The 27,565-nt window shown below is 39.0% G+C and overlaps 5 protein-coding genes across 9 annotated transcripts; 2 read left to right on the top strand and 3 right to left on the bottom strand.

Moving 5' to 3' along the window:
- Window positions 1–3,077: 3,077 nt before the first annotated feature.
- Window positions 3,078–4,870, bottom strand: LOC121802368 (probable glycosyltransferase At5g03795). Its single transcript, XM_042202035.1, has 4 exons — window positions 4,737–4,870; window positions 4,591–4,663; window positions 3,812–4,111; window positions 3,078–3,746 (listed from the first exon to the last, which is right to left on the bottom strand). The coding sequence occupies exons 2-4, from the start codon at window positions 4,648–4,650 to the stop codon at window positions 3,078–3,080; spliced, it is 1,029 nt and encodes a 342-aa protein (XP_042057969.1). The 5' UTR covers window positions 4,651–4,663; window positions 4,737–4,870.
- A 1,365-nt stretch (window positions 4,871–6,235) lies between these two features.
- On the bottom strand, window positions 6,236–8,001 carry LOC121802426 (protein transport protein SFT2-like). The gene is made up of 4 exons (XM_042202099.1): window positions 7,644–8,001; window positions 6,756–7,023; window positions 6,582–6,686; window positions 6,236–6,504 (listed from the first exon to the last, which is right to left on the bottom strand). The coding sequence occupies exons 1-4, from the start codon at window positions 7,835–7,837 to the stop codon at window positions 6,370–6,372; spliced, it is 702 nt and encodes a 233-aa protein (XP_042058033.1). The 5' UTR covers window positions 7,838–8,001; the 3' UTR covers window positions 6,236–6,369.
- Window positions 8,002–12,526: 4,525 nt separating this feature from the next.
- LOC121803940 (reticulon-like protein B8) lies at window positions 12,527–14,716 on the top strand. 2 transcript variants are annotated; one of them, XM_042203514.1, is made up of 6 exons: window positions 12,527–12,659; window positions 13,447–13,635; window positions 13,715–13,895; window positions 13,974–14,115; window positions 14,205–14,274; window positions 14,380–14,716. In XM_042203514.1, exons 2-6 carry the CDS (start codon window positions 13,455–13,457, stop codon window positions 14,556–14,558), a joined length of 753 nt encoding a protein of 250 aa, XP_042059448.1. In that variant the 5' UTR covers window positions 12,527–12,659; window positions 13,447–13,454; the 3' UTR covers window positions 14,559–14,716. The 2 variants fall into 2 exon arrangements, with proteins under 2 accessions (XP_042059448.1, XP_042059447.1); XM_042203513.1 differs by lacking the exon at window positions 12,527–12,659 and adding an exon at window positions 12,666–12,811.
- Window positions 14,717–14,883: 167 nt separating this feature from the next.
- LOC121803939 (DEAD-box ATP-dependent RNA helicase 53, mitochondrial-like) lies at window positions 14,884–19,063 on the bottom strand. 2 transcript variants are annotated; one of them, XM_042203511.1, is made up of 8 exons: window positions 18,526–19,063; window positions 18,065–18,192; window positions 17,575–17,986; window positions 17,371–17,469; window positions 17,015–17,239; window positions 16,445–16,606; window positions 15,805–16,274; window positions 14,884–15,342 (listed from the first exon to the last, which is right to left on the bottom strand). In XM_042203511.1, exons 1-7 carry the CDS (start codon window positions 18,889–18,891, stop codon window positions 15,816–15,818), a joined length of 1,851 nt encoding a protein of 616 aa, XP_042059445.1. In that variant the 5' UTR covers window positions 18,892–19,063; the 3' UTR covers window positions 14,884–15,342; window positions 15,805–15,815. The 2 variants fall into 2 exon arrangements, with proteins under 2 accessions (XP_042059445.1, XP_042059446.1); XM_042203512.1 differs by having other exon boundaries at window positions 14,884–15,332.
- Window positions 19,064–23,185: 4,122 nt separating this feature from the next.
- LOC121805093 (N-acetyl-D-glucosamine kinase-like) lies at window positions 23,186–27,203 on the top strand. Of its 3 annotated transcripts, none has more exons than XM_042204876.1 (7): window positions 23,186–23,563; window positions 23,669–23,814; window positions 24,813–24,960; window positions 25,125–25,316; window positions 25,423–25,551; window positions 25,913–26,082; window positions 26,604–27,203. In XM_042204876.1, exons 1-7 carry the CDS (start codon window positions 23,556–23,558, stop codon window positions 26,837–26,839), a joined length of 1,029 nt encoding a protein of 342 aa, XP_042060810.1. In that variant the 5' UTR covers window positions 23,186–23,555; the 3' UTR covers window positions 26,840–27,203. The 3 variants fall into 3 exon arrangements, with proteins under 3 accessions (XP_042060810.1, XP_042060809.1, XP_042060808.1); XM_042204875.1 differs by having other exon boundaries at window positions 23,186–23,814; window positions 26,604–26,734; window positions 26,880–27,203; XM_042204874.1 differs by having other exon boundaries at window positions 23,186–23,814.
- Window positions 27,204–27,565: the final 362 nt, after the last annotated feature.

Genomic DNA, 27,565 nt, shown 5'->3' with positions numbered 1-27,565 from the left:
AGGCTTGTCCCTTGATGGCTTTCCGAGGTAGGTACTCGATTGAGTGTTCTCCCAGCTCTATGGCCCATTTGGCGATTCTGCCTGATGCTTCTGGCTTGGTCAAAACTTGCCGAAGAGGCAGATCGGTTAAGACGCATACCTTGTGAGCATAAAAGTATGGCCGCAGTCTCCTTGCTGCATTTACTAACGCCAGAGCAATTTTTTCCAGAGGTTGATACCTTGTTTCTGGACCTCTTAATGCTCGGCTTGTAAAGTAGATGGGAAACTGCTTTAGGCCTTCTTCTCGTACAAGCACCGCGCTAATGGTTTGATCGGATGCCGCTAAGTATAAGAAAATCACTTCGGCATCTGTTGGAGCAGAGAGAATTGGAAGCTCGGCTAAATAACTTTTGAGCTCGTCAAAAGCCTTTTTCTGCTCTATGACTTCAGAGACGATTTAGTCTTCCCGGCAGGGAGAGCGTCAATAGTTTGGATTACTCCATCATATTGCGGCTCGTTGTCGTCTTCGGGATCCTGTTGCCTTTTCGGATCCTGAGGAGCGCAGTTCGCACCTCCCTGCTTTTTGTTCTTTTTCGGCTGCTTGCTTTGGTATTTTTTTAACGTCCCTGCTTTCACAAGGGCATCAATACCTGCAGCCAAATGTCGGCACTCCTCGGTATCGTGACCGTAGTCTTGATGGAAGGAGCAATATTGATCCTGAGGTCGGCGCGCAGCCGATTTCGTCGTCCGCCTTGGCTTTTCGAACATATCGGAATGCAGTTCGAAAATTTCCGCTCTTGACTTGTTCAATGGTACGAACTGAGCGGGCGGCTTCTCAGGATTGAGACGTGGCCCCAATCTGCCTTGTACCGGTGCCCTTTGAATTCTTTCAAAAGGAGTTCGGCGAGGAAACCTCTGATCGCTATGATCGGGCTTCTTTTCGTCTCCTCTAGATGAGCTGTCTAAAGACCGTTTGCGACGGTCTGCCTCATCGGCACGGGAGAACTGGTCCGCAATGCCCCACATCTCTTGAGCTGTTTGCGGACCGCACTCCACGAGCTTTCTGTAGAGAGCTCCGGGCAGGATTCCATTTTGGAATGCCGAAATGACAAGTAGATCGTTGAGATCATCTACTTGTAGGCATTCCTTGTGGAATCTCGTCATGAAGTCGCTGATCTTTTCGTCGCGACCTTGACGTATAGAAAGCAGCTGAGCCGAAGTGATCCGGGCTTCCGCTTTCTGAAAGAACCTCCTGTGGAAAGCATCCATTAGATCTCGGTAGGATCTAATGCTGCCTTGAGGAAGGCTGTCGAACCACCTTCTGGCGTTCCCGATGAGCAGCTCGGGGAACAGCTTGCACATATGGACCTCATTGAGACCCTGGTTCGCCATATTATACTGATAGCGTCCCAAGAAGTCATGAGGATCCACTAGCCCGTCATAAGTCATTGACGGTGTCCGGTAGTTCCGCGGCAAAGGAGTTCGGGTGATATCGTCCGAGAACGGAGTCTTTAATGCTCCGTACATGGCGAACCCGATATCTCTTCGGTACGGAGGAGATGGAGTTCTCCTGTGGTTCCGGTACCGAGGAGGAACAGGAACATGTCGGGGTTGAGGATTCTTTCTCCTGGAAGACACGTCCCTACTGCGGTAGTGACTTTCATGTCTGGATGAGGAGGGAGAATCCGCCGTTGTCTTCTCCGGCTGTTGGCTCTTCTGCAGGAAGGTTAAGAACTCCTCCTGCTTCTCGGCCAAGAACAGCTTGACAGCTTCATTTAAATCGGGCTGCTGGGAAGACTCGGTGCGATGACTCCTGGAGTGGCTTGTTCCTTCTTCGTGAGAACCGGAGGTAGATGTCTCCCGAGGCCTTTTTTCAGACCTGCGAGCTGGACTAGCTTCCTCACGGTTATCACGAACGGTATTATGGGTGTTACGTGATCTGGTATGCATTTTTTTTTTTTTTTGGGGTGGAAAAAGGGTCAAAAATTCGCTTTATCACAAATTTGGTTCTCTGTTTCCCACAGTCGGCGCCAGTGATGAGACCGCGAATTTCTGATGTTTGTAAATGCTGGTAGAGAATAAAGATCACGACACAGTGAATTTACGTGGTTCGATTTACTGAAGTAAATCTACGTCCACGGGAAGAAAAGAGGGCAGAGTTGTATTGCTTGATCTGTTTTCTACAGCTTACAATACAGACTTGCTATTTTGTATTTTATCTCTAGAGATCGAGAGAATGTAACCCTATCTATCAGATCTAGGTTCTATTTATACAAAGGACCAAGATCGTGGCATGCAGCTATTTACTAGGTAGTGGATGTCGTGGAGATCGTGGCGATCTTGCATGGGTCCACTATCCTGCATGAGTTAATGACTGCTTGACACCACTAAATAGATCGTGGGTGTAGTGGAGGTGGAAATCCTGCATGAGTCCACTATCTCCTAGTTCGGTCAAATACTGAGACCGAACTGCTGAATTATTGCCGAGCAGCTTTTGCCGATCTGAGAGTAGAGCTTGATGCCGACCTGAGAGCAGAGTTTGATTGGTTGGCTTTTACCGAGCTGTAGGCTGGGGTCGAACTCTTTGGTTGTGCCGAACTGAACTCTTTAGTCATGCCGGACTGATACTCTTTAGTCATGCCGAACTGATACTCTTTCTTGGGCTTTACTGCTATTGGGCTTGTTTAGTACGTACTCCATCACACAACTTAACGGCCGAGTAACTACTGTTTCTCCCGGAAGTGCATTGACAATCAAATCCCAAACAATTTTCTTTTGGGACTTTCAACGAACACTGAACTGAGTGTAAAGTAGTGGCTTTTAGGGGAACCCTGAGGCCAAAATGCTCAAAAAATCATTCTATTTCTTCTTGAAGATGGTTTTGTATATATACATGGGCAGCTTCTAAAGTGTTTAGCCGTATTGCTAGTTTAATGCAGAGTTAGTATGAGGTTTTGGTTTTTGGTTTTCAGCCCTTGTCTGTAAAGTTAATAATTTTGATTTTCTAGCAAGAAACTGTACTTGTATCAATTTGACTTCGGTATTAACTAAAAGAGGATAGCTTGTTATAAAAAACACACCACCAATATCCACTAAAATCACATGTTTGTTATTCTGATATTCATCCTCCTAAGCCAAACAGAGTGTACAATCATGTGAAAAAGATCAAATCTTTTAGGTGGTCTATTCATAACAAAATGCTTCTGCACTTGCCTTAACCTCTCATACATCCTAAGATATTTCTCTTCTGAAATGCTCGTCAGTATCTTCCTAATATTCGCTATATTCTTCACCTCTATCACTAGCGAGAACTCGCTCCAGTTGAGCACATCACCGAGTGGTGGCAAGTACCCATCAGATATCAAAACCGGGATGCACTCCGAGTAGATGGCCTCCACCACTCGCGGGCTAGCAACTTCATAGCCACTTGGACAGAGGCAGAACCTACTGCTCCTCAACATGGATTCATAAGAAACATCTGTTGGGAGCTCATCATAGACCTTGATTTGGGGGTCTCTGCCTTTCCAATGCCCCAAGAGAAGGTGCCTTATGCGGCCGTGCAAGCTGCCTGCGAAGAAGGCCAGGAACTGGCGGTGCAGAGGCAGAGTGCCACCAAGAAGCCAGTCGCTCTCTTGCCCTGTCTTGAGGTTGATCTCAGGTAATGATACATCTTTCAGAGGGTTGAAGCCTTCTGAAGTATTGGCATTGCACAGAACTCTTATTGAATTGTGAAATAAGTTTGGAACATGCCTTGTTGAGAATGGACCCTGAAAATCAACTCAACAATTCAGACATACATCATCTATACTATGATTGATCAAGAGAGTCTTACCCAATCATGGCAAGAAAGCATGAAATGATCAGCACCAAGGCTAGAATTCCAAAAGGGATGCCTCACAGAAACCATTTGCACGTAATCAGAAACAATTTTTACTAAGGCTTCCCTGTCCTTGCTTCCTGGCTCATACAGATGCTGAACCATCACAGCAACACTCAAAGGCAAGAAAAACACATCGGCTCGCCTCGGATCGCGTGTTCGATAAACCACACTCCTCTCTATCTCATACATAAAATTTCCCTCTGTGGAGTATATACTCTTGCATGGCCCATTGTGGAATATGCAGGCCCGTCCCTTGGCCCGTGCGGCCTGTGCGACCGCACAGGGCCCCCAATTTTCAGGGGCCTCTGAAATATTTCAGCTCATATACATGTATTCCTATTTTTTCAGCCCAACAAAGCTATTTCTCTTGTATAGCAACGTCCAGGCCTTTTTCTAGCACCGTGACTCCAATTCTGATCGGTTTCTTTTCCCGATCGTAGACCTGGGAGCCGCCTGTTCGTGTTCGGTGTTCCTCATCAACAAACGCCGCAACAGGGACCAGCTCACCAGAGCCATCGTTGATCGCTTCTGCAGCGCCTGCCATCGTCGGCCATTGCGATTGGGAGCAGCGCAAACGCATCAATTTGTCTTTTTTTCTATAGTATATTTCTTTAAAATGCATTGTCTTTTTTTCTTTAATTATCATATAGCTTTAAAATGCATTGTCTTTTTTTCTATAGTGGTAGGCCTCATTTTAGATTTTTGCACAGGGCCTCTGATTTTGTCGGGACGGCCCTGAATATGGGCATTTCTCCTTCCTCATATACATAAATTTTGAACACCCTTTCCATTTCTTGATAGCTTCTGCAACCCAAAACCTACTTTAATCTCTTGAAAAACATGCAAGATTAGGATAACTATTAGAAACCATAATCACCTAAGAAATGCATTAGCATTCCAGTAAACTGGCCCTTGTGGAATATACTCGTTATCTCCTATCAACCGAGCCTTATTTGCAGCAGCTTCTCTAATGGAAGACCTTGCTTTTGCAAGAACCGCCTCACTTTTTCTCAACCTCTCTCGCTCTTCTCTCTGTTTGTTGCCCAAAAAAGACAAAAATGATGATATGCCACATTTTGGAAAAATATTGTATTGAGAATGTTAGTGATCTTACATTTGTGTATTCATGAGTTGAATCTTCTCGAGATGACAAATTCGAGCTAAAGAAGGTAAAGGAATTCCATGAAAATGACAAGGAGGATGAGTTTTGAGGATTGAAAGGTATAACAACAACTAGTATCAAAAGCAAAGGGATGAGTAATAGAGAAATAGAAATGGAAAAATGCAACTTCCTTTGAGGCCACATTAGTACAAGATTATCTCATTGTCTTCACAAAGATGATTTTCTTTTTGATTTTTTAAGTAACAGAGTGTATGATTCTGGTTACCCCTATAAGTAAGAATCAAACAGTAGTGATTAATGCAGCTTCGGCTTGCAAAGTCAATTCCTTAGAGTTGAAGATTTATAGCTTTAGTACATTTTACAGGCTCATTATCCAAAAACCTCACTAAAATTAACGATGATTTTATTAACTAATTACTATAGGACTATTTACACTACAAAAAAAACTTATCTTGAACAGGACATAAAAATTGAGAAGCAATTACTGCCATTTGAAAATTTTCATAATTTATGACGCAAAGAAAGCGTGTTAAGGGCAAATTATCTTAATCTTTTATTTTTTAGAACGCTTTTATTTGTGTCTCCTAATTTTAGTTGGAACACCAACAATAAGAACACTTTATAAAGTGTTGGTGGTATAATTAGACAGCATTAAAAAATGTCCTTAGCCGTTCTTTTTGTACATGAACATAAGTGTATTTATTTTTTTTATATAGTTATATTCGAATTTTTTAGTAGTGATAAATGTATATAATCTGTACATAATCTAACTTTTTCAATATTTTACATTGAAAATAGATTTATAAATTTTAATTGATTTCAAATAAATTACTCCCTCCATCCGCGAATAAAAATCCTGTTTTTCAATTTCGGTCCATTCACGAATAGAAGTCAGTTCATTTTTACCATAAATGATAATCGACTCCACATTCCACTAATTCATCTCACTCGTATTATTTTTAAAACTAATACATGTACAATTTATGTCCATTTATTTTTATTCTTGTTTTTATTGTTGAAATTTAATGTTGTTACTCCCGAAGCAAAGGACAAGGCACCATAAAATATGGCGCAAATAAAGCTTGAGGAGATTGGAAAACCGTCAAGCCAACGGTTTCTCTAATAGAAATTTTTCACTAACTAATTTCATAAGTGTATCCAATGTCAAATAGTCCATATTACTTTTACGTACAGATCATATATCAACTGCGAAATATGCAGATTAAGAGGCATAGACGAGGTGAATACGAAAATTTAACACGAGTAAAGCTAATGATATTTATCGAAATCATCTAAACTCAAAACTAATTGTAAATATGATATGATTATGATGTTTATGTACTAAAATCAAAGTGAATTGAAGGGGGGGCTATTGCTATGCTGCATTTTATATTTTCATTGGTTTCACCATATTTCTTCCAAAGCAACGGAGTATGGAGGAGGTGAGTGATGAGGAAAGAAACCTCAGTCCGGCCGATCCTCCAGGGAAGTAGGAAACAACATAATACAAGAGAGCCAGCACCTAACATCACAAAAATACTCAAATTGCTATCTAACATGATCCAAACATGGTTAAACATATAACATATGATACAGCACCTGTAGCACGGAGAAGAAAACAGAGAGGATGTAGCTGTGGAGCACCATGGATACATAAACAGTACCAATCATGCTGCCAAGAAATCCCAGTGTAAAAGGCAGTCTCTGTGGCAACAACAAAAACCTAAATTACTCACCACAAGCAGGAGTTATATGATTATATCCCAAGAATACCTTTTTCGATAGCATGTGGATAAGCTGATTCTTGGGGCCTCTTAGGGTGAAGAACGAACCAACAATGAAGGCACACCCGATTGTGAAGCAGATTGCAAATTTTTGGGGCTTCAGCACCATCACAGGAAGAAATATGGTGAAACCAATGAAAATGAAGAAGAACCCAGCTGCAAGGAAGAAGCCAAAATACACGAGAGACTTCCCCGATGGTACGCTGCTAGTAGCAGAGTTGAAACTCCCAGGTAACTCCCTCACCCCTTTTGTAACCCTAATTCAAGAAAAGGGAACAAATGAGAGTTTTAAGGTGTAGATTATATGCTCACATGCGTAGAGATCAATATCACAGCTTGGAGGCAGTAGGTTGCTAATGCCCTATAGCTTGAATTCTACTACTAGTATTTGAAGCTGCAAAACTTAAAACAGCCCTAAACCATGGATTCAAGGCTTCAAGACTGCCCTACCCCTATACCATGAATTATAGGACTCAAAACTGCAACACTAAGACTTTCAGATGAGAAAATCAGCCATCGTCATGGTATAGCCATATCTGCAAATACCTTCATAACATCATCTAGATATAGTATATTGTTCTGAAGAAGAAACAAGTGCAAGATGCAGCCACGTATAAAATTGTTCCTGATGGCTCAAAATACCAGCTGAAACATATTTGGACAGCTATGGCCTATGGAAAAATCCAATCTTTGATGGAGTACAACTTATGCAGAACGAACAATAACATTGTAATCAATTGGATGGAAGGCATCAAATTCTTCGAAATTAAATTTACGGATTTGGATCGAACGAGGCATGAAATTTAGAAACCGAACTAGATTTTGACAAGCACAAATCAAAATTGAACCTTTTCTAGGTTTGGAGATTAATACGTACAAGCTGAATGTGGAAGTGACTCTGTCGTTGGCGGACAGCACAGCCGCCTCGAGATCGAACGGCGAATCCTCGGCGGCGGGCTCGGAAGAGGCGGCATACGCGTTCCAATCAGAGAGAAGTGACGGCGAAGACGACGTTTTGTCGAGATCGCTGCTTGGCCAGCCCGAAAACCACGACTGCGCTGTTTTCTGCATCTCGGATTATCGCGGAAAGACTAAGGAGACGATACTTCTGAAAGCGGCGGTGAATGCTCAATTTTCACGGGAGCAACTGGGAAGCAGACGGCGCCGCCGCTGTGTTTGAGAACAGAATAAGGTGGATCTGACGAGTCTGCTGCAACTCTGCGTGCAGCTCCAGATTGAGTAATTAAATTACAACTCCTAATTTATGTTTATACGTCTTTAATCTTTTATCGTTTTTAATTATAAATATCGATTTTTAAATAAAAATAAAAATAAAAAACTAGTATAATTTTTACAATGATCTATACTAAAAAATGGATATTTGATGAACAAGTTTTGTATTACTTGAGTAAACCGGTTTTCAACTCTAACTTTCATTGTGACTTCAATGTAGGACACATAGTAGTTTTATAGATAGTTTTTTTTTTTTTTTTTTTTTAGTTTTATAGATAGGTTTCCAACTCTAAGTTTCTTTATAATTTCGGGTCTTAAAACATCGAAATTATAAAGAAACTTAGAGTTTACATCGAAATTATAAACTCTAAGTTTTTTTATAATTTCGATGTTCTAAATTTGAATTTTTGTTGCTTTATATAAATCTTTGTATTGATTTCAATACAAAATCTATGTTTAGCCTATAGGTAAATTTATCTTTAAAAATTATAGGTTATGGGTTCAAGTCCAAACTCAACATTTGTTTTTAATTTTGACTTTTATTATATTTTTCTCATTTTATTCAATTCTTTTTTTTATATTTTTTTTCCTATAAACATGTTTATATTTTTATGGTAATACAAATTTAATTTAAGTAATCTAAGTGTTTTTTTCAATTAATGTAAGTATTTTATTTAAATTTGTTGTTTTTTTATAGTAGTATATTATATTTTGCTATTTATTATTTGAAAACAAAAAAATTAGAATTAAATACTATAAAATTTGTAACTTTTTTAAAAAAATTAAGTAAGTATGTTTTTCATTAAATTTAATATTTAATTTTGTAATTTATAATATGTGAAAAAATATAACATTAAAAATTAAATGAAAAATGAGTTTAATTGATAGGGTGGACACGGTGGGCGAAACCACTGCAGAAGGAAAGACCGGACTAATGTTGATATGACGATCACTAGGGCATATTAGTGGGGCGACCATAGTGGATACTCTAAAGGAATTGAAAATTGCATATAACGTCCGGTATTGTGATGTGTATTCTCAATTCACACGTGCAAAGTTACATTAATAGGGGCTAAATTTTGAAAATATTATTTTAAAAATATATGTCTAAGTAATTTAAATTATTAATAAGGGCTTTTATGTGTAAAATATGATAAAAAAAATTTTGAACTTTATAATAGAAGAAGTGTCACAAAATGAATTTAGTAAGAGCTAATTCCCTTGTCTATTCCATGTAGTTTCGCCCATGTCGAGAAGACTAGTAACCTCCACATATAGAGTAAAGGATCATGGTATTTCACCTTATATATTTTTTATAAAAAAAACAATTACACTTAAACTAAAACAGATATAAACTTAAATTAGACTATATATAATTTAAAGTAAAGCATTGATGATGATCTAAATTGAATAAAAAATTTATAAACAAAAAACTAAATGAGATAAAGCATCTAGGTACAAGCATAAGTATATGCATAATCTAAACATAAAATAATGTAAAGTAGTCGCACTTCAATTATTTGAGATATAAGAAAATCCTTAACCCTATCCTGGATTCAGGTCCCAAGACCCCTCCACGTCTTCATTCCTTTAATTTTTGGGGTCAGATCACAACTCCCACAACCCGGCATGCCCCATCCAGACACTAACTATTAATATTACAATATTTACAACTACAAGCTATTTTACTCATAAAATAGAAAATATTGAACTATTAAAACAAGGAAAATTCATTGTTCAGTCGAAAATTAAAAATTACAAACCCTAGAAATTAAAAATTACAATTCCTAGAAAATAAAAATTACAAACTTAGAAATTAAAAATTACAAACTTAGAAATTAAAAAATTACAAACCTAGAAATTAAAAATTACAAGTCCTATAAATGAAAAAAAAACTACTTCTTCTTATTCATTTGTGCGTGAATGAAGGCGATCATCTTATTTTGCAACTCGAGCTCGAACTCCGATATTGTTGATGCCATCAAGGCTCTTAGATGGCACATCTGCAAGGTAATACTCATTTCCTACATAGAGTCAGACATCTTATCCAGCGAAGGATTGGGTGGCGGCGGAAGCATAGTTGGATAACTCATAGTGGCATTCCCTTTTGCTTTCCTCTTTGTCGTTTTATCCCCATTGGACAGCTTTGAGTGTTAGGGGATGACGGTAAGACGTCGTCGTCTGTCACGTTGAGGTCGATTATCGGGCCTCCATTGCTTGGAGAGTAGTTTCCGGAGGTGGAAACTTTGGTTCTCTTCGGCGCCCCACTTCTCGCCGGTTGTGCTCCTCCGGTGTACTTCTGGCTTTTGTTCATAAGCTTCCAAACGTCGTAGTACTTGAAGTGCTTCTTCGCGTCATTGTAAAACTCCTCATTGGTCTTCACCACGAGGTCCATCTCGTTGTGACCGCTCGGCCACATCCGGACCACGTTAGCCCACTTGTCATTCCACTTCGAAAACTCCCTCTGAACCTGACCCTAGTGTTTCCGAAGCTTCACGTAGCCACGCTCGTACGTCCTTCTTGGTTGACCAGCGTTAAACTTCTCGGCGACACGCTCCCAAAACACTTTACTGGTCTGATGGTTGCAGATGATAGGATCATCGGAGACGTCGATGAAGTCCTTGGCCAGAAACTAGGTCTCATGTTGGTTGTACTTCTTCGGCCCGCTATCATCATCAGTTGTCACAGCCTTGCCCTTTCCTGCACGTTGGGCGACAGACTCCATATCATTGATGTCGTACTCATTAGTGCTAACTGGCGACGGCAAGTCCATCGGGGTCGTGGTGGACCCCGTTACCGGACTAGGAACAACATTTGGCTGGGGCGATGCCGGTAGGTACCAATTGTTGGTCGCGACGAACAGTGGCGAAGCCAGAACTTTAACATTGGGGGGGGGGGCACATTATCATTAGTAGTTGTGTTCGATATTGTCGTTGCTATAGAAAAGTTGCGACATACATTGTAGGTGCTATAAAAAAGGATGAATGATGAGAGATATAATTACAACATGATCTAGATACTAAATATGTAATGGGAAATATAATTACCGTGTCATAAAAAATGTGTAGTTTACTTTTTAATATAAAATTAAATTTTTATATGAATTTACGGAAACAACGAAAGTTAAAATTGAGAATAAAATACATAATTTTGCCCTATTAAAATTAAAATGTACAAAAATATATTAAAATAATAAAAGTAAACAAATGAAAACAAAACAAAGTCGTAAAAAATATTAATAGAATAGAGAATTTTTTTATGGTAAAATAGAAAAAATAAAGCAAAAATTGTAAATGGAGCTACACAAAATCAAAACCCTAGACTGCATTTAATAGAGACAACCTCTCCAACCATCTGCGCTAGTACATAACTACGTTCATTTATTAAATATATATAGCTAATATACTAAGTGCTAAAAATGATGGGGTCATTGGCCCCCCTGCCCCTAATGTGGCTTCGCCACTGGCGACGAAGTCGTCTAACTGTTGTTGGTCCCTGTTAAACCACTGCATACAAACCGAAAATATATAAATTAATAGAGAGGAGAGAGAGAAAATAGAGAGTTATAAATTGTTGGAAAAATGTTGAAGAAATGACATATAAATAGGAAAAAAATTGAACTAAAATAAATGAATTGGGGTCCCAGGTCCGGCTCGAACAACCCACAACCCTAGGCCGGGCCGGAAGTGGGTGCATCCCGGGAGCAACCAACGACGGGCCGGGTCGTAGCCGGGCGTGGCCCTGGGACTCTCCTCCGTCCCCAGGCGTGGCTTGAGCTGCTGCATCCTCCCCTCCAATGCTACAGGCCGCGTGCCGGGACCCAGGTGCGGTCTGGCCCGCGGCGTTAACGATGCTCTAATGTCACAGTGTCACACGAATAGCGCCAAACAACTTGAACGGTAATATTACTCCACTTCTACTTTTGCCATTATAATAGTGATAAGGTAGTTAGACGAATTACTTGTCAAATCCCTACAATATGGTATACTCCATTCGTCCCAAAGAATATGCACTCTTTCCTTTTCGTCCGTTCTACAAGAATATGCAATTTCTATTTTTCAAAACTCTTTTATCTTTAATGAGATGTGACTCATTCTCTACTATCAATACTTTAATTACTTTTTCTTTCTATCTCTCTTATTTTTATCAATTATGTATTAAAATTCATGCTGAACTCAAAGTGTGTATTCTTTGGGACGAAGAGAGCAGTAGTAACATTTAATCTGAATCTAGATTTTGTGAGTATATGTTAGAAAATACTTCTTATGTCCCATTAAAAATGAAACGTTTTTCTTTTTGGATTGTCCCACTAAAAATGAAATGTTTCCTAAAATGAAAATAACTTTATATCTACTTTTTCATCTCTCTTACTTTACTCTCTTTTCATTAACTCATAAAATAACACTATATAAAATCTTGTGTCGATTCCTAAATATCTCATATTTAATGGGACGGAGGAATAATAACTCAATTAGATAAATAGCTACTACTAAAATCTTAATGCTTTTCAAGTGTCGATGTCAAGCATTTAATATTAAATTAATTCTCACCTATGCAATTGGCTTTCCAAACTGCAAATAATTTTGAAAACCTTTTTATTTTTCCAGATACACATAAAAAGTACTCCCCATTATCCACAACAAGTACTTTAATAATACAGGTAAAACAATTTACCAATTTTGAGTTCATTTCCATTTTGCACTTGGTCCGTTGCTTGTAGTTCGCTCCTAGCTGATGTTGATGCCCAATTTTTTCTTGCATCATTTTAGCTTCTGGGCTTGTCTCTAATTTGCTATTTTGGAGTACGAAGTGGTAATAGATTCTCATTTTCTTACTTGCAGTTTAATAAAGAACTCTTTCTTGTCCTGATTTTGCTATTTTGTGGTAGATTTTTAGGGTCTTGTTTACAGTTACAGTCTTTTCTTGTTTCTGGGTTTGGAGATGGGAAATATCTGCTAGTTTTGTAATTTTGAGAAGGAAAAAACTACTAGGTAGTAGTAGTACTATTTTTCTTTCTCAAGTCTGATCCTGTCTTGTTGGTATCTAGATCCTGTTGGCTGTGAGAGTATTTTTGTTTTTTATGAAGCTGGGTTCTTTTGTGTGCATAGTTTTGATTTGTTCATTCCTTAGCTATCAAGATTTTGCAGCTCCAATTTGATAGCCCTTTGCCTTGTCTTACCCTTGATTTTTCAATATGTACTGTGTATCCACTTATCTTTAGGGGTCATTTATTTTGAGGATTAGCTTACAAAGATAAAACTAGTATAGAAAGGTTGAAGTTATTGTTGGATAGGAAGGTTTATCTTTCGTGTTTACACTTTCTATGTAATGGACCTTAGTCGTATCTCAAATGAAATCCTCTAGTCCACAGTTCGCTGTAGAAACTCCCCTTAAGATGGAAAAAGAAGATTTAGCCCCCGATGATTCTATCTTGACCTAATTTTCAGTTGGAAGAATGTCGGAGGGGATGGCAGAGTCGCTCATGCACAACATCATGGATACAATTTCTGATAATGTATCAAAGCACAAGAAAGTTTCATTCTTTGAGGAGGATGACTCGAGCTCTGTCAGTTGTAAGCTGAACAAATTGTTTGGGCGCGAGAAGCCTGTTCACCACATTCTTGGTGGTGGAAAATGTAAGACCTTCTTACATATCTGTTGGATTTTGTTTGAACCAAGCCTTTGTCTTATAATTCATTTTCTTGAACGTGCAAGCTGCTGATGTCCTACTATGGAGGAACAAGAAGATCTCAGCTAGTGTCTTAGGTGGCGCCACTGTTGTTTGGGTGCTCTTTGAGTGGCTCAACTACAATTTTCTCTCACTTGCATGCTTTGCTCTCATCATTGCTTTGTTGCTTCAGTTTCTTTGGACTAACGCTTCAAGCATGCTGAACCGGTAATCTTGCAATGTAGACATGAGTCCGGCTGAAGCATTGGATTCTTCTGACTTGTTTATTTTCATTGATGGGACCAGGTCTTCATCCTCACCCCCGCGTGTCATTCTTCCAGAGGAGGCTTTTGTGAACATAGGCAAGTTGGTCGGGTTTGAAGTGAACCGGAGCTTGATCTACCTGCAGGATATCGCATGTGGAGGCACCATTAAACAGTTTCTCATGGTATCTCGTGTTTCCCTAGGCTATCTTTGTACAATTAACTCATTGTTGTAATGATGGCCTAGTTGAGTAATATTGATGCCAATATGCAGGTTGTTGGTAGCTTGCTTGCTGCTGCTATTATTGGGAGCTGGTGCAATTTTCTCACTGTGATATACATTGGTGAGATGTGCATATATCGAAACAAAAAACAATTAAACGTCTTTGATTCTGTTTGTTTGCATGCTATCACTTAGAGACGGGATTAACCAAAATCTTGTTTCTTAGGTTTCATTGCTGCTCATACGCTGCCAGTCTTGTACGAAAAATACGATGACCAAATCGACAACTTCATCTTGGGCGCCCTGGGGCAGGTGCAACACAACTACAGCAAGCTAGACACCGGTGTTCTCAAACGAATCCCAAGGGCCGGCTCGTTCAAAACCTGGGGGAGGAAGGCTGATTAGGGGTTTCGCCGCCACTCTGCAAGAAACACTTAATATGTACGATGTGATGTTGTTGAAGACCATAGGGTCTCAAACTACTACAGCAACAAACACTTGATATGTACAATAAGAAACACTTGTTACTCTCTTATTAGTTGGTAGTGTTCATATTTGCTAAAGCCACTGTCGACGTACGTTAGTACCCCAAAATTACAATCCATCTTTGTAAACAATCGATAAGCCTACACTATTTTTTAATTATCTAAACTAACCCTTAATATTAAACGTCCCTTCAGAACATATATGTATATCAATCTTCTATTTTTCTACTGTTGAACAAGCTAAATAGAAGAAAAAAGCCATGCAAGGTTTACCTCTACTTCACTATTAAGAAAATTAGATAATTACAATAAATTTTGAGATGTATGATTGCACAAGTTTGTCTCTTGAGGCAACCTGAGTCCTATTGCCAATTTATACATAATTCAGAGAATTATGTTAGTACAGTATTTCAATAAGCCATTCCTCCGTAACGAAACTAAAGCAAAAATTATGGATCCAAGCTTTGACATCAGCAACTATGAACACTAGCAACTAACAAAACAGTAACATATGGGATATAACAAATATTAAGCAGCAGCAGCAGATGAAGAAAATCCCTACATCCTTTTCTCTGAAAATTATTAGATTCTCCTGACCAAAAGCACACTTCCCACTTCTCAGGGTAGATGACTAGTGAAGCTTGCTCCTAGGTGGTACTCTTTTACCATCTTTGCGCTCACTGCTGCAATAATGCTGCTACATACTGTTAAAACCGAGTATTAAAAGTGGTCAATAATCATCACTAGAATGCAAAAGGTAGAAGTAAGCTTTGGAGAGTCAGATAGAATTCCAAATAGGTTTGAATATTCAGCTCAATCCAACTCATTTACAGCCCAATATATGAGATGCACAAGTAAATATGAACTTGATGATTCTAGTGCAACATATATGTAAAGTTCGTGGAACCAACATTCCATAAATAAAACAATTTTGGTTCGAATTTCCAACCAAAGATTAAGATGAGCTAAAAATAAATAACAGCGGAAAAGAAACATTAACTGCAACCATGGTGTATGAGAAGTGTTCAGGGAAATATAGTTGTATATTGCTGACCCAAACAGACTTGAATACATATACATCCTATATATATATATATATATATCAGTAGAACTCATCATGGAGCACTAGTATTTCATGAAATACCACATAAGCAAAGTGGGATTACCTTTGCTATCTTTAGAAGAATCCATCACTGTTGCCATCATTACCATCAAAGCGGGAACCAGAACTACCTGATCGATCAGAACCAAAACCAAAACCACCAGAGCGGCGTGAATCATTGTTTCTAAACGAACCACCCAGGCCACCAAAACCATCTGAGAGACTAGAGCCCCCAAAATCCCCGAAACCACCAGACCTGCTAGAACCAAAACCACTGGATTTGCCTGAACCTTGTCCCCCAAATTCACCACCTGAACCAATATGGCCACCTCCTGAACCTCCATACCCACCAGAAGAACCAAAATATCCATCAGAACGACCACCCCTAGAATCTCCAAAACCACCAGAACGCCCAAAACCAGAATCACCAAATCGACCATTTCCCCTGCTGCTTCCGCCAAAACCAGAACGGCCACCCTGATCCATGGCATTATACATGCTCAAAGCATCATCTCCAACAGCTATCTTCGGGAGCTAAAACCAAGAAAGTTTCAATGGATTTAGCTAAAACTTATTTCAAGAGGATGAAAACACGACAGAACTCACTTGTTCATATGATACAAACTCACTTACGGAAATTATAAGAACAAACTAGGAAGACAAAGTTGTCCAAAAATCAGAGAATACATAAATTTAAAACTTGCCTCAACAAAACGACATCCAACTTCACGCTCAATAGCCTTGATTTCCCTATATTGGTGGTCTGAATAAATAAGGACCGCACTACCTTTCTTTCCAGCACGTCCAGTTCGTCCAGACCGATGAACAAAATTTTCAGAAGAGTTGGGAAGTTCATAATGCACCACCTAAGCAGAACAAAGCATATACTGATATAAGATAGCATCAATAAACAGGATAGACACACGCACACATCCTAGTGTTATCAAAAGCAACTACTTTAAAGTTCCAAGCAGCAGGCTCACTCGTGCAGCATTTAATGATTAATTACTTTATGAATTTGCTCAAGAACTAATCCACTTCCACTCAACACTATCATATAATTGATGAATCTGGAAATGCATCACGTGTGGTAAGACCTCACTTTAAAGGATCATGTTTCCCACTCTTTGACTAACTATTAAAGAACAAAAAAATTTTAAACGGATATTAATTATAAACTTCATTGAACTATCAATAAGGTAGCTCATCCAATGGTGCACTATATGTTAACCAATGTATAGAGAACACATGATCGAGATAATCAGAGAACATACAAGATCAACATTTGGGACATCAAGTCCTCGCGCAGCAACATCAGTGGCCACTAAAATATTGATCCTTCCCTCACGAAAAGCAGACAGGGTCCTTTCTCTTTGGTTCTGTGTTATATCACCATGCAATGGTTCACATTTAAAGTTTCTTTGCATAGCATACGCCAACCTATCAGCATCACGCTTCGTCTGAGTAAACACAATACATTTACCTCCTTTTGCATGCTCCTGGTAACAAATTGGTTGTACTGCTTAGCTCAGAACATTAAACATCATAACAAGATTATGTTACATGTGAAGAAATACCCAGTCCAGACTGGATGTACAGTATAAAGAAGACTTAAATGTAAGACCCATACAGTTATCAGAGGTCCGAGTATAGCTGGTTTCTGCCGCATATCTGAAACTATGGAATATAGGGTAATCCCATCAGCTAATTTCTGATCAGACTCTCCGACCTGCAGCACATAGTTGACAACAGATTTTCATATCAGATAATAATAAAGTGAATATAAATGAATGAGAGCACATAAAAGTCCATAAACACAGAATCTGAATCTCACGAGGTCAACAGTAACCGGGCTTTTCAAGAACTTCTGGGTAAGTTTCAGAATCCAATTTGGCATTGTAGCTGAAAACATCATTGTCTGGTGTTTCTGCTTTATGAAGCTCAGGATCATCTCAACATCTTCAGCAAATCCCACATTAAGCATCTGATCAGCTTCATCAAGTACAACAAACTGCACTTCTGATAGATACAAGGAACCACGCTTAATCAAATCAATGATGCGGCCAGGAGTTCCAACAACCACATCAACACCATGGTCAAGAGTGCTCATCTGGCGGGATATTGGAACACCCCCGTAAACACAAAGTGTATCCAATTCTGTGGCAGACTCAGCAAATTCTTTGTCAACCTGTCGAGCAAGTTCTCTGGTTGGAGCCATGACAAGGGCCAGAGGATTCTTGCCCTGTCTGAACAATAAAAGCAAGAAGCATTTATTAGCCTAGATATACAACCCCAAATGGTTGCTCAAGAACTGATATACTGACCCATGCTTCTTGTTGAACTTAATAATTTTATCCATGATGGGAATGCCAAAAGCTAGGGTCTTCCCTGTTCCAGTCCGTGCTCGCCCTATCATATCACGACCTGCCATGGCAGGCTCCAATACTGCCCTCTACAATCAGATGAATAAAATGAGGAACAAGGGGAAATTTATAAAACAAAAAAAGGAAAATGTTTTCTAAAGGCGGATATGCAACCAGTTGATGGTATCTTAATCCTACAGAAAACTTTTCAGCTTAGGATCTGGTGCCTTGTTCTCTTCTAACTTCAACTACAACTTGATTCAACTGACATGCCTGTTAGCTCTTGAAATGACGAAATAATTTCACCTGGTGTTTCTATCCAGGTATCATAGCACGAATAAGACTTCAACAAGCTACTTTAAAACCAAGCACTAAGAGGCAATATTCAAAACATTCAACAACACCTTTCATCTAAATAATACCTGAATCGGGAAAAGGTTCTCGATTCCCCTATTCTTCAAAGCCGATACAATCTGTGGCGAGATATCAAGCTTGGAGATTGCGAGCCCCTCGTCAGCGGGCCCGCTCGAGGCACTTTCCCCATCAGAATAGTCCGCCACAGCAAACCCAGCCCGCAGAGTCTGGCCCGAGTGGAAACTCCTCGGAAATCCGACGCCAGGAGAATCTTTCGGAAGCACCGAACCAGCTGTGCAGGTGTGAATTCGTGCCTCAAAAGCAGCATTTGGAGCTGATTGCGGATTGGCGGAAAGGAAACGGCTGGCGGCGGTGAGAGCGAACGTCTTCAGCGACGATTGAGACGATCTCCTCATCAAAACAAGACTTCCCATTTTTCTGCTACTTTTTAGTGGAAATTCGGTTGTAAAGAAGGGGGTAATGGAGATTAAACCGTAGGGTTTTTATTAGGGTTTATCGAGGAGTTGAATGGAGTGGGAGAGAGTAAATTGTTAAGTTAGTGATTGAAAATATAGAAGGCGGATGTGTTTTGTTCTAGGGTTTAGATATTTTCGATTTGTAATTACAAATGAAATAAGTGTTCAATGAATCATTTAATAAGCTTATGTTTTTTTTTATTATAATAAAGACTAAAATAAAATTGTCTAGTACCCACCTTAATTAATTTTTGAAAACTAATTCATGATCATTTTATCATTATATTATATAAATATAATAATCTACTTCATTTTATCATTATATATATTCCATATAATAATGTACTTCACCCATCCATGAAATTTGTCCACTAAATCTTGTACTTCATCCGTACGAAATCGTGTACACTTTGCTTCTTTTTATTATTTAGAGTAAACTACAAAAACAGTCCCTGAACTATGCGTTTATCTCGTCCTTAGTCCCTAGACTTTTAAAATATCCCCAGACAACTCTAGACTAAGCGTTTATCTCGAAAATGGTCCATTTTCACTGTTTTGGGTTGAAAATACCCTTTTGAGCATTTGGGCAATTTGGTCTTTTTACAATTTTAAATCTGATATTATTTCAGTGATGTACTAAATCTGATATTATTTCAAAATTATCATTCTTCTTCCCTTTTACTATCCTTCACTTTGTTTCTTTATTTCAATATTAGATTTAATTTTATAAAATTAAATTTTAAATTTCAATTTTTAAATATCAATAAATTTTTATTAATTATTAAAATTACTATTAAATAACAAATTAATAGTTTTAATCAATGTTTGATAGCGTATAATATTTAATCAATAAGGTACGATGACGCCTTAGTTTTAATCAATATTTAATAGTTTTAATCATAAATAGATCATATAACACGATTTATTCTGAAATAAAAATGCATCTAATGTAAGACTAATATAATTTCCGTTTATTAATTTGAAAACAATCAAAATTAACTATAAAATTTCAACAAAAAATCTCATATATCAAATTTTTAGTAGTATCAAATTTTTAGTCAACTTCATAATATTTCATCACAAGCAATTATAACAACCGAACCAAGACTAAATAGAATAACTCTTATTTTTCCATCATGATTAATATGTACTTCTTCAATTCAGCTGAATATTATATTAAATAACAAAAAATAATAGTTTTAATCAATATTTATAGTGTTCATGAATTAATAGTTTTAATTAAAATTTTTTATTGATATTTAAAAATTGAAATTTAAATTTAATTTTATAAAATTAAATCTAATATTGAAATAAAGAAACAAAGTGAGGGATAGTAAAGGGGAAGCAGAATGATAATTTGAAATAATATCAGATTTAATACCTCACTCAAGTAATATCAGATTTAAAATGTTAAAAGTGTAAAAAGACCAAACTGCCCAAATGCTCAAAAGGGTATTTTCGACCCAAAACAGGGAAAAATGACCATTTTCGAGATAAACGTTTAGTCCAGGGTTGTCTGGGGATATTTTGAAAGTCCAGGGACTAAGAGCAAGATAAACGCATAGTCCAGTGACTGTTTTTGTAGTTCACTTTATTATTTAATATATCTCACTTTTCATTAACTTATTACACTTATATTCTATTATAAATTTAATACTCTATTTGTTTCATTGTAAATGGAGCATTGATTTTATGTAATGTTATTTAGTGAGTTAAATGAAAAGAATAAAACAAGAAGAAAAAAAGTTGAGAGAGTGATGTATCTGTTTTTAAAATTTGTGTTATTTAGAGTGAGACATTTCAAAAAAAATTGTGTCACTTTAGGCCATTAGGGCATCAGCAATGGGGCGCCCTAAGGCGCGCGCTATGGCGCACCACGTCATCAGTTTTATCCTCCTACCTCACCACCTGCAGTGGGGCGCCCTAAGGCGCGCCACATCATAATTTTTTTAATATTTACAAAATCCATACGAATTTAAAAAAACTAATAAATTAAAATACGAATTTCAAAAACTTCATTTCATTTAATAAAAATTAATACATTACAATGCGAATTAAAAAAACGCAAACTCAGCGACGGCGGTTACGAGCCCACACTTCTTCAATCATGTCGCTCATGAGTTGCGCATGATCCTGTTGGTTGCGCATTGAGGCCTGTCTAGATAGAACCTCATTGAAGCCTAACGGTAACCCTCTATCGGGTGTCTCGGTCGACGTGCCGGACGAGCTAGATGCACGTTCATCTTCATTCCAATCGGTGATGTTTCCGCCTTCATTCTCGACTATCATGTTGTGCATGATTATGCACGCATATATGACATCGGTGATGACTTCCTTGTACCAGGAACGAGCCGGCCTTTTCACAATTGCCCACCGTGATTGGAGCACACCAAATGCCCGCTCGACATCCTTCCGTGCCGACTCCTGCTTTTGCGCAAATAAAACCCTCTTCTCACCAATTGGGCAGCTGATCGTCTTTAGGAAAACTGACCACCGTGGGTAGATGCCATCGGCCAAGTAGTACCCCATATGGTATTGACGTCTGTTGGCAGTGAACTCGATGGCCGGGCCGTTGCCGTTACATTGCTCGGTGAAGAGGGTGGACGAGTTGAGGACGTTAATGTCGTTGTTCGACCCGGCTGCGCCGAAGTAAGCATATCAGATCCAGAGTCGATGGTCAGCGACGGCTTCGAGGATCATCGTCGGGTGGCTGCCCTTGTATCCATTTGTGAATTGGCCTCTCCACGCCGTCGGACAATTCTTCCACTGCCAGTGCATACAGTCGATGCTCCCGAGCATCCCAGAAAACCCGTGCGTCGTCTCGTGCATCTGCATCAGACCCTGGCAATCAGTGGCAGTCGGCTTGCGCAAATATGTGTCGCCATAGGCCTCTACTATCCCCCGACAAAAGCGCTTCAGACGAACTAGAACTATTGGTGTCGTCGCCGAGATTCATTTTGGTTGGATGTTGAGAGAGAATATGTAAAGAGATAGTCGATATGTTCGTATGTACAAATGAATGAGAAACGAGATTTAAATAGAAAATAAAAAATGGGTGCCATCGTCCACGTAGCCCACAGTGGGGCGGACGATGGCGCGGCCGATGGCCTATCGTCCGCGACCATCGTCCGCGTAGGCCGCAATGGGGCGGACGATGGCGCGGACGATGGACATCGTCCGCGCTATACTTCGCGCCCTTAGTATAGGGAGCGACGATCGTCCGCGGCCTATGTCACGCACCCGCAATGGGGCGGACAATGGCGGGCGCAGACGATGCGCGCCATCGGGCGTGCCATCGTCCGCCCCATTGCGGATGGCCTTAGCAATGGGGCGCCCTAAGGCGCGCCACGTCATCAGTTTTATACTCCTACCCCCACCTGCAATGTGGCGCCCTAAGACGCACCCTATATGTTTACTATTGTTTTGTTAATTAATTTAAATGTTTTCAAATATGTAATGCAAACTAATTAAAAAACACAACGAGTAACTAAAATTCGGAGAAGATTGCATTGATTAAACATTAGTACATTTATAAAAATTAATAAATTAATAAATTTAAAAATTAATACATTTATAAAAATTAATACATTTATAAAAAACCTTCATTTCAATCACACAACATAATCATCTTAATAACTCGAAGAAGCAAATTCTCGTTTCACCGAATTCTACTTTTTAATCATAAATTATCATTTTTATCACATTATCATCTTAATAAATATATAAAATAATTTAGTTTTCAAGATATCTCAACTATTGTTTGTAGTACAACGGTTTGGATTTTTGCCTTCCAAGCAATAGACCCGGGTTCGATCCCTGGCAAACGCATTTTTTTAAGTAAAATGCGTGTCATCGTCCGCGCCATTGCGGACTATGGCGGACACCCACAATGTGGGCATTGTCCGCGCCCGAGGCCGATGGACGCCATCAGACGCCCCATTGCGGGTGCCCTTAAGTGGAACTACATTGTCCGCTCCTGAGGACGATGGATACCATCGGGAGGCCCATTATGGATACCCTTAAGTGGAACTAAAGGAGTATATAATTATGGAATCTGCATTCCACTCTTTTTTTCATTCACATCTTTAAAAATCCGCAGGGAACCAAATGTGAATAACATTTCGGGGGCGGCTGGGGTAAAATATAATGGATGGCCATATAAAATTCACTCTCACAGCAACTACAAACGCTTCAAAACGAGCCACGTGGCCTACAACCTATAACATGGTTTTCAAATATGCCAAATCGCAAAAGGACAATAACCTCATGCAGTCTGCAGTGCTAAGCAAAAATGGCTGTGTATTTTCATTGAATACTTTATGTGCATCCTCCAATCGCCATCCCCATTTATTCAATTACTATGCAGACTCGTCGATTTCAGATATGATCAAGCAGTTATCTTCAAGCCCTTGTCTCTTTGTTGCCGTCCCAATTTTTAATTTCCCAAACCCCCATTATAAACCACCCATCACTAATCATTCTTGCCAATATCATCAAACTCGGTTCCCCAATTTTCTATTTCAAGAAGAAACGGAGAGACCAGTTGTCACCACTGTTGAAGTTGCAACCTTTATCAATTTTTTTTCTTGTTGGGTGCTTCTAGTTTTATTAAATTTTGAGCTATGAAGAGGTATAGGAATAGGCAAATTTGGGAATTTGAGCATGAATTAAACATGATGGCTGCTGCTTCTTATAGTGTTGGAGGTAGGATTTTGAATGGTGGGGTTTATGGCAGGAAAGTGATATTGGGGATAGATGGTGGGACGGCGTCGACTGTTTGCATATGTATGTCGTTGACTCCGTTTGATCAGCAGCTGCCTGATCCTCTGCCGGTTCTTGCTCGTGCCGTCGCTGGTTGTTCCAATCACAACAGTGTTGGAGGTAGTTTTATGCTTTAACTGATTGTTTCACTGCTTTATGTTTTGTGGTATATTTAGTCCCACTATATTAATTATGTGATTATGCTTTTGGATTTTGAATACCTATGAGTTCCAGTTGTAGTTAATATGAATTTTTGAGCTGTGGTTACTTGATGTGGTTCTCGTTAGATCACAAACACCAGGAGTCTAGGACGATTGTGCATATTAATAATCAATGGTGAAATGTGGCGAAATCATGACATGTTGTGTCTGAGGATAAATGTTGGTTAAGGAGTCGTGACAGTGTCATAGCTGTCATGATGTTTTCTCCACGAGTGTCAATGATATTTCTGCCTCATTGGAAAACCTGAACTAGTTATGAGGGAAATAAGGCATTCGTTGTCATAAACTAGTGCTTCTTTTTCACGCGGGAGCCAATGTGACTCAATCGTTAGCCCTAGCGTGGTAATAGCGAGACCTAGATCCGTTGTTTATTTACTGTGGAGTATGGGAAGACACATGGAGTAGTAGAATGCTAGAATCAGCAATTTCATTTGGATCCCCTCTAATCTTGTTGTTCTTTACATTAGCTAGCTATTTTTAGGTGATCATAGTTTGATTTGCATTATTCATATAATCACATCAGAAAATGGTAGAGATCGTTAGTTATTAATTATTGATTATTAGTTAGTTGAGTTTGTTAGAGTAGGTGCTTATCTGATAGAGTTAGAGTCACATTAGGAGTTATATTCAGATGTTAAATTAGGAGTTTTTCCTTGTTTAGGAGTCACTCGGTAGTTTTATTATGCATAGCTCATTAGCTCCTCGAGTAGTGAGTAGCTTGTCGTGTGTCTTTCGAAGTTTGTGAATGGCTTATTCTGTCGGCCTATTTTGATGATTTCTATCCAGTTCTTTTCATTTATTCAGATTACTGACTGTTCTAAGAAATTAATGCAGTGAATGAAAAGTCATGTTTGTCTTCCCTTGAATAATTCTTCAAACCTTTTTTATTGTTTACAGAATCTGCAGCTAGAGAGACTTTAGAGAAAGTTATGGCTGATGCTCTTGCAGAGTCAAGATCTACTCGTGCTTCTGTTCAAGCCGTCTGTCTTTCAGCTTCTGGTGTCGACCACCCAAAGGACCAGCATCGCATACTTACTTGGCTAAGGTTCAAATTTTGAAGAATTCATTCTTTCATTTTTTTTGGATATTGCAAATACAATTCGTAACACAACATGATATTGCTTGCATTTTGCATTCTCTGTAACAAACTTCAACTTTAAAGTGCTTCATCTGATCCTAATTGCTATTTTTCTTGCTTTATCTTCGTAGAGAAATATTCCCCATGCATGTTAGGTTGTTTGTTGAGAATGATGCCGTGGCTGCTTTGTCAAGTGGGACGATGGGGAAGCTTCATGGATGCGTCCTCATAGCGGGTACAGGCACCATTGCTTACGGGTTCACTGAAGATGGAAGAGAAGCTCGGGCTGCCGGTGCTGGACCTGTTTTAGGCGACTGGGGAAGGTATGCACTGTAAACAATCGTTCGTGTTATTCCCATCTTTATGATTTGATTGCAATCAATCAAAAATGTATGTTTCTTCGATATGATACCCGTCCTTTACTTGCAGTGCATATGGTATATCTGCACAGGCGTTGACAGCTGTAATTAGAGCTTACGACAGCCGTGGTCCGCAGACAACACTTACACAAAGCATTCTAGAAAAACTGAATCTCTCTTCTCCAGATGAACTCATAGGGTATGCCTCTTATTCTTATATTATTACTATGAACTCATAGGGTATGCCTCTAATTCTTATATTATTACTATAACCACTTCGTTATCTCATGGGTCATCAAACATTATTAAAATAATACTCTCCTCGTCCCAATATGTGGCTGATTACTGTAAAACATGTGTATAAAGAAGGTTGTATTTTGTGTGTAAAGTAGTAGTATGACCCATTAGTGGAAATAAGCCACTTTACGTGGGACGGCCCGAAAAAGGGAAATAAGCCACATTTATTGGGACAGAGGCAGTATATTTTGAAGTTGCAAACAAATCACAATAATGATGATGATGTTGATAGCATATAGGATATGATTGAAATTTTATTATAGGTGGACGTATTCAGATCCATCGTGGGCTCGAATCGCAGCCCTGCTTCCCATCGTGGTTTCTTGTGCAGATGCAGGCGATCTTGCAGCTACAAACATCTTATTTGATGCTGTTCATGAACTGGCTTCGAGTGTGAAAGCTGTTGTAGCAAGATTAGAGCTCTGTGGTGAAGGTGCGTTTCTCAAACAAAGACTTTGTTACTCCCTCCGTCCCAAGAAAGATGACCCTTTCCTTGAGCGGCACGGGGATTTTATGCAGCTTTATTTTGTGTGTTAAGTGGAAAGAGTAAAGTAAGAGAGAGGGAACAAAGTAGAGATAAAAGGTGGTTCCATTTTTAGTAATGAGTCATCTTGGTTGGGACAAACTAAAAAGGAAAGTGAGTCATTTTTAATGGGGCGGAGGGAGTATAAAATAACAGCCACAATAGCCACAAAAAGCAATAAAGAAGACAAGAGAACTGTTTGCCCAGTTTGTTAGGATGTTTAACTACGTCGTCCAGTGGATGCCAAGCCGTGGTTTATCACTGTAATTTTTTTGGATTTTGGCTAAACCCAAGCCCTAATAAACGCATAAGGATCCAGGCTCTGATATTCTAAACATTAGGCTCCACACTTCTAAGCTACTTTGTGCTTTCCATTTTTTTGACACCATCACAACTAAGCTACTTTGTGCTTTCCATTTTTTTTCCTGCAGATGGCAAGGATTCTTTCCCCCTCGTGATGGTTGGTGGCGTACTTGAGGCCAACAAGAGGTGGGACATTGGCAACGAGGTCATAAACTGCATATCCAAGGACTTCCCCGGTGTTCTCCCTATTCGCCCCAAGGTAGGCATGATCTTGTTGTTGCTCTTCATTTATCTATACATGCTCGTTAACCTCTCTAGAAAAACGCGATCTCATTGTTGCTGCATATTCTTTTTTGCATGCTAAATACGTGCTTGTTTCTTCATTTTCCACTACAAAACACTAGCTTGAGCCTGCAGTTGGAGCTGCATTGCTTGCTTGGAGCTCCCTGATGAGACAATGTCATCAGGAAGCATCAACAAGTTGACAGTGCAAGGACACCTTACCAGTATAGCAACGGGGCAGAGAGCTCGCGCAAAGAAGCATGCTGCCCTATGCTTTTGTTTTTCTTTTTTTTAGTAAGCATAGGCAGCGAGTGATGGGAATACTTGCAAGGATAAAGTTGGAAGCAAATTTTGGTTCTCTTATTTATGTTGTGTGTATAGTGAATTAGTTGTTTTAAAAGTCCGTTCAATCCAAGTGCGCTTGTTATTGTCGGTTGATGTGATAAGTGAAAGCTTTTTTATAAATTTTTCCCAAGAAATAGGAGATATTACCAATTTCTTTGTCGATTCATCCATGTCCACATTCAATCATTGTTTTGGATCAAATTCATATGAATCGATAATCGTAGGTTTTTAATTTACCCTTTGTGTGCTTCGTGTTGTATTTTGAGGTGGTATAACCGTATAAGTCAGTATTTCAATACTGATATGATCCAATCTCTTTTATTAAGTTCTTATTCTATGAGAAGTTTTAATACTTCTTCCATCCCAAGATAAGCAAGTAGTACTATAAGTGTACCATTTCCTTTTTTTAGTAAAAAATTATCTCTCTTACTTTATTCTCCACATACTTAATTCTCTATTTACT

The sequence above is a fragment of the Salvia splendens genome, chromosome 5 (genome assembly GCF_004379255.2).
Source record: "Salvia splendens isolate huo1 chromosome 5, SspV2, whole genome shotgun sequence".
Taxonomy (NCBI): Eukaryota; Viridiplantae; Streptophyta; class Magnoliopsida; order Lamiales; family Lamiaceae; genus Salvia; species Salvia splendens.
This window is presented reverse-complemented; position numbering and strand designations above follow the sequence as displayed.